Source organism: Oppia nitens, unplaced genomic scaffold, assembly GCF_028296485.1.
Source record: "Oppia nitens isolate AA-2021 unplaced genomic scaffold, nextdenovo-longstitch-racon4-pilon3 scaffold17_pilon_pilon_pilon, whole genome shotgun sequence".
Taxonomy (NCBI): domain Eukaryota; kingdom Metazoa; phylum Arthropoda; class Arachnida; order Sarcoptiformes; family Oppiidae; genus Oppia; species Oppia nitens.
In genome coordinates this window covers 615,258-621,277 of record NW_026533196.1, presented here as the reverse complement: position 1 = coordinate 621,277, position 6,020 = coordinate 615,258, and the positions used below count along the sequence as shown (strand labels likewise).

Sequence of the window (6,020 nt, the reverse complement as noted above, 5' to 3'; positions counted from 1 at the left end):
CAAATCAAACAAAATATTTATTTTTTTAGGCATACATTTCAACAAATATTATATTTTGTTGAAAACTGATTTCCTATAAATATGTTAGTTTGTGGATTGAAAGGAAGGAAATATATTAATGGGATGTATCGATAAAATGTCAAAATTTTACATTTATGTAATATTTATTTTATATTTTGAGCAAAAAATGCAATGAATATTATTTTATAATAATTAGAAATTTGGAAATTAAACCTTTATTTGATAAAATAATAATTGTTGTCAATTTAATATTATAAACATAAATAATTTTAATAATTTTGAAAAACAACAAATAAGTCTGAGATCATTTTACAATAAATGAGTTCAAAAGTACCGGTAATCTTCAATACATAGTAAATGTTTATAAAATAGTAGATTAACAATTTAAAAATAATTATAAAATGATAATTTTTTGATAATATATTTTTAAAAATAAATTTTGTGGAGTTACAGAAATATCAAAATAAATACCGATATATATATATATATATATTTAGAAATTTTGATTGAAAGTATTTATCAAAAAAAAAATAATAATAATTTCGCCAATTTTTAATTTTAAAAAATCAATAAATATTACTACAGTAATATTTTAAAAATACTTCAGGTAAAGTGTGTATGTGTGTATGTGTGTATGTGTGTATGTGTGTATGTGTGTATGTGTGTATGTGTGTATGTGTGTATGTGTGTATGTGTGTATGTGTGTGTGTGTGTGTGTATGTGTGTATGTGTGTATGTGTGTATGTGTGTATGTGTGTATGTGTGTATGTGTGTATGTGTGTATGTGTGTATGTGTGTGTGTGTGTGTGTGTGTGTGTGTGTGTGTGTGTGTGTTTGTAAATTATATAAGTTTTTAAATAAAATGGACAAACAGTAGATATTAAGTAAATATAAACATAATATTTATAAGACAAGATACGGATAGACAATAAATACCATTACAATAGATAAGCGCTAATTATGATAAATAACTGCTATATATTGTTACTGAATATACAAAATTTAAGTTAGTTTACAGTTTTAATAAACTAATTAATTTCATTTTGTTAATATTAAATTGTATAAAACCATTTCTAATTTATAAGTGTCACATATGTATATACTGTATATATATACAGTATATATGATATAAATACTATTAGATTTGGCACATTCATGCATAAACTGTTTGTCTTTATAAAAGTTTACTTCAAAAAATGACAAAATTAATGATACATTGACTAGATTTATAGTTAATATAAGATAATAAAATTGTCGCATTGATTGCATATTAAATGGATGGCAGTTATAATTATTAAAAATGAAAATAATTAAATTAAGTGAATCAATCGTCAATTTGTGTGATATTGGATCGGTTGGTGTCATCAATGCTTCTCTTGTTTCTGTCCTCAGGACTGGTGGCTTCAATACAGAGTACAATGAATGCATTATTACACGAATACTTTTCCTGATCCAGTAGTTTGCCACTGATGAGTGAGCTGGCCAGTCCCATTTTGCCCATACTGTTTGAGTTCCAGGCATCACAATATGCCTCACTGTTTCTAACCCCTGACCTGTCAGCCCCGTGCCAAACAAGCTTCTGTGGCCTATCCATAGATTTTATAAGTATTTATAACTATTGTATATTAGTTCAAAATTAAATCAGTTTTTAATACCAGGAATAGTCAGTTAATACGTTTCTTCCATCAAAACTATAAATTTTTGGAGGAAATGGAAAGGGAGCACCGGCACCCGTGAATATATCTTTCCACGAGTGAAATAATATTTCACCCTGGTTTATTTTAAGTAAAATATATTAACTGTTAATAATTATTTTATAATAAATTTAAATCAAAGTTAAATATACTTTTATGTTAACAATAGGAAGCTTTGAGTCCTTATAGCGAACAATTGAATCTAAGTTTTGCACTCTTGAGGCGACAAACGCTCTGAAAGTTCCCCTCATATTAGCTCTTCTTGACTGACGATAGCACTCATAGTCAGCGCCACGAATGCCATGAAAATCACCCGAAAGAGGGATATTCAGTGATGCCATTCGTAACTGTTTAACAATTTTTTCAATTAATTCAAACTAATTTAATTAAAATTTTATAATTTATTCATTGATAATAACATATTATTGTATAATTTATTATTTTTGTGTTAAATTATTATACCTTTCTATGATTGTGGTGCTTGTAATACAAATATATCAAATTTAATAACTATTTTTATTAATAATAATATCAAATCAATGCTTACTCTCATTGAGTTTTCAGACAGAGTTTCAATTTGTGAGTTCAATAGAGAAGACGCTGTCGTAGATGTGGTTGTTGTCACAGACTTTACAAAAAAAAAATAAATAAAAAGTTTTGTTAATAATATAAAATACAGTATATTTAATAAATACATACAATTTGATTGAAATCAGATGATGAATGAACTACAGATCCTAACTATATATAATAACAATATTATAAAACTATATATATGTAAATTAGACAAATAGTAATATAATTTAACAAAAATTTAATATTCAATATACCGTAATATAATTTATTTATTTAGATTTTAGATTATTATTGAAATAATAGTAATATGACATACCTGAACATACTGCCAGCCCCCGTTCATACGAATCAGTAAAGCCTGTTCATCACTAATAAAGGCCAACGTTCCCAATGGGTAAGCTATAGCCCTCTTTAGTGAATCCATGTCTTTGAATGAAACAGCCTTTAAATTTAAATAAAACATATTATTTTTGTTAACTTAAAATATTATTTTTAAATAACTCACTCCGGGAACCACAAGTTGCGATGAACTCAATGATGGAGTAGCCGAATGTCCCGTTTCACCCTTTTCACCGCGAGGTCCGGGAGGGCCCTCCACATAGACTTGTAATATAAATAAACAAATAAAATTAAAATGAGTTATCAAGTCTATTGATTTATTGATATAATGTGATACCCGTTTGCACATGTGATTCATGTCTCGATAGTGGTGCAGAACCTTTGATTCCTCTGTAAGCTATTTTAATGGATTGTTTGTTTATTTTTTGTTATTTATGACAACTTTTCAAAATTATTATGTAGTTTAACAGTTAAAAACACTAACATCACAAACCTCTAGTATTGCTAATAGTGTTATCATACCAATCAATTGGTGATTCACCGGGAGGTCCGGGTGGTCCCGGGGGTCCTGGTAAACCTGGTAGTCCAGGTTGACCATGTTCTCCTTGATCACCTTTTAATCCGGGTTTACCCTTAAGTTAAGTCAAATTAAGTTAAAAGTCCCTAAATTAAAAAAAATTAATGTAATAATACGGGAAATCCAATCTCTCCGGGAGGACCCATAGGCCCCGGTTGTCCTGAAAGACCATGTTTTCCTGGTTTTCCTTTTTTGCCCCTTTCACCCTGCTCACCTCTCATTCCAATGCCGGGCTCACCCTTTGTGGAAAAATTAATAAATTTTATTTAGTTTACAAAATAATAATACTTTGTCTCCTTTATGTCCGGGAAGACCTCGAGGACCAGGTTCTCCAACTCGTGTTAAATAAGAAAACGAATCACTTCCGGGTCCGTAAAACCGAGAAGACATATCAGGCTATAGTTAAGCCATTCAAGTATTCAGTAAAGTATTTATTACTCTTTTTATTGTCAATAAGTTAAACGCTTACATCAAATGTTGAACCTCTTCCTGGAGGTCCTATTGTTAAGTATTTTGCAATAAAATTCAATTATAATTATTTGAAAAACTAATGTTTGCTCAAACCTGGTGGTCCAGGAGGTCCAATGGGACCCATATCTCCTTTTTGACCTCTAACTTGTGGATTGGAAATAATTTCACTTATATTGCACTGACATGTGTTGATCACTGAGCTGGAGGTCGATGTCTCATAAAATAATCGCATGTCTTCACTATAAACACACTCACCCTTACAGTTATAATAGAGATTTCTTTTGTGACAATTTTAAAATAATTTTATTGTTTTCATGTCATACCTTTTGACCCCTTTCCCCTGTATCTCCTTTTTCACCCTTTTCTCCTCTTTCGCCTTTAATTGTTATGATTTCAGGTGATGTGATGTCTGGTTTTTTATCCTAAATTTATTGTTAGTTTTATTGTAGTATTTTATTGTATTTTTATTTAAAGATTACAATTTACTCGTCAACTAAATTTGCATTAACTATATAATGAATAGTTTAGAAAATTTGTAAATAAAGTGTGTTTAGTGAGCTATCGATCCATCAAATATTATGATAGATTTATAATTTATTTAAAAGTTAATTATTTTTATCTATAAATAAACATATTATAATTACGGTATATAAATATTTAAATCTTGTTAATAATTTCTTATTATATATTGTATATTATAATATAGCCTCGATTTGGTAAATACTTTGCAAAAATAATTAGTAAAAATTAAAAATAATTTAACATTATTAATAAATAAAAATGAAAAAATATTTTTATTGAGTTAATAAACTGTTGAATTATGCCAAGTTTATACTATGCAATTGACTTTTTAAAAATAAATTTTGTATTAAAAGTACAATATTTGCTAAAATCTTCAACAGTGTTGAGATATTTATTTATTTTTTCTTTTTTTTTTGATTGAGTTAATATTTTCATAATTTTTATACATATTTGTTTGAATTTTGTATATTTGTATATACTGTATATAAAGGTCAATAGTCTATATCAAAAGTCTGTAAATTATGAAAATCTTTATAAAAATATCATTTTAACTCATATATACCCGTATATATATATTTAAAATGTATAATATTATAAGATTTATATTACAATAAAATGTTTTTAGTGTTTATTTAAATAATAATGTATTTACTATTTATGGCAAAGTTTTACTATATTAGAGCTACTCTTAAAATAAATACTAAACTCTATTTATAACATATTTATAACTATGTGTTTAACTGTTAAATGTATACAATTTGTAAACTTAATAAAAAATATTAATATTAATTGGAAAATCGATAAAATATGTAATTTTGATCGAAAAATTGATAAAATACTTTTTATTTTTTAGTTTAATAAATTTCACATTAAAACATGAACTCATAATAAAGATTGATTTATTAACATAAATACAAGTATTGTTTAAAAAAGTAGTAATTTATTATCTATGATATGACATCTAATAACTTGTAAAATAAATAATAATATTCATGAAAATACTCACTTCAAGTGTTGATTTCTCACCGATAGTGTCTAAAAATAATAATAAAGTTTTTTTAAATCTAGAAAATTGCATTAAAAAAATTCTTTACAATATATTATCCTTGAATTAATTCAAATAATAAAATGTTTTATTCTATAGTATCTAACAATATTAACAGCTATTAGTCAAAATTCAAATAAGCAATTAAATTGATGATTATTTGATTATAAAATTAATGAATAATTCAATATTTAAATAGAAGTTATTATAACATTATATTATAAGTTATTATACTATCTGAAAAAAATGTTTTCTTTAGGGAGGGGTTGGGGAGGCTCTGCTTATCATATTATCAATAGTATTATATTAATATTAGCTTATTGTGTAATAAAATACTGAATATATTATTAAGTTTTTAAATTTGCAAAAAATGTAATAAAATATTTTGTAAATAAATACAACAAAACAATAGAAAGAGAAATAATAATAATAATAATAATAATAATCAAAACCTGGATCAGTGTCGACACGAGGCTTATCGACGCCGAAGTCATCGATGATTTGTTCCTTCGGATCAATAATACTGACAGTAGAGAACTGGACATTGAATTTAACGATTAAATTGTAATCAATGTTTGAATCACTAAAATGTTGTACCTTTTGATCTGTTTGTTCGACATTATGGAGGAACCCCTCGTCATAATCTCCACTTCCAAATGAATCACAATTATATAAGTGAAACAAAATGATAATAAAGTTTATTTGAAGCACTAGTTTGACACTCATATAAACATAATAACCCATAGTTTTAATTAAACAAATGACTTGTAATATC

General features: G+C 26.3%; 1 protein-coding gene across 2 annotated transcripts; it reads right to left on the bottom strand.

Annotated features, from left to right (window-relative positions):
• Positions 1 to 1,306: 1,306 nt before the first annotated feature.
• Positions 1,307 to 6,020, bottom strand: LOC128965348 (collagen alpha-1(XV) chain-like). 2 transcript variants are annotated; one of them, XM_054312022.1, is made up of 18 exons: positions 5,843 to 6,020; positions 5,698 to 5,782; positions 5,207 to 5,235; positions 4,002 to 4,100; positions 3,772 to 3,934; positions 3,677 to 3,705; positions 3,496 to 3,603; positions 3,324 to 3,446; positions 3,124 to 3,262; positions 2,968 to 3,027; positions 2,797 to 2,894; positions 2,608 to 2,733; positions 2,415 to 2,456; positions 2,263 to 2,343; positions 2,178 to 2,195; positions 1,868 to 2,062; positions 1,677 to 1,792; positions 1,307 to 1,607 (listed from the first exon to the last, which is right to left on the bottom strand). In XM_054312022.1, the coding sequence occupies exons 1-18, from the start codon at positions 5,987 to 5,989 to the stop codon at positions 1,346 to 1,348; spliced, it is 1,920 nt and encodes a 639-aa protein (XP_054167997.1). In that variant the 5' UTR covers positions 5,990 to 6,020; the 3' UTR covers positions 1,307 to 1,345. The 2 variants fall into 2 exon arrangements, with proteins under 2 accessions (XP_054167997.1, XP_054167998.1); XM_054312023.1 differs by lacking the exon at positions 2,178 to 2,195.

Bases quoted from the DNA above. Each gene is read 5' to 3' on its own strand.
- LOC128965348 (XM_054312022.1), bottom strand. From the start codon at position 5,989: ATGGGTTATTATGTTTATATGAGTGTCAAACTAGTGCTTCAAATAAAC. The intron at 5,236-5,697 runs GTTTTGATTATT...TATTATTTTTAG, and splicing joins TCGTGTCGACACTGATCCAG to ACACTATCGGTGAGAAATCA. The intron at 2,895-2,967 runs GTATCACATTAT...TTATATTACAAG, and splicing joins TGAATCACATGTGCAAACGG to TCTATGTGGAGGGCCCTCCC.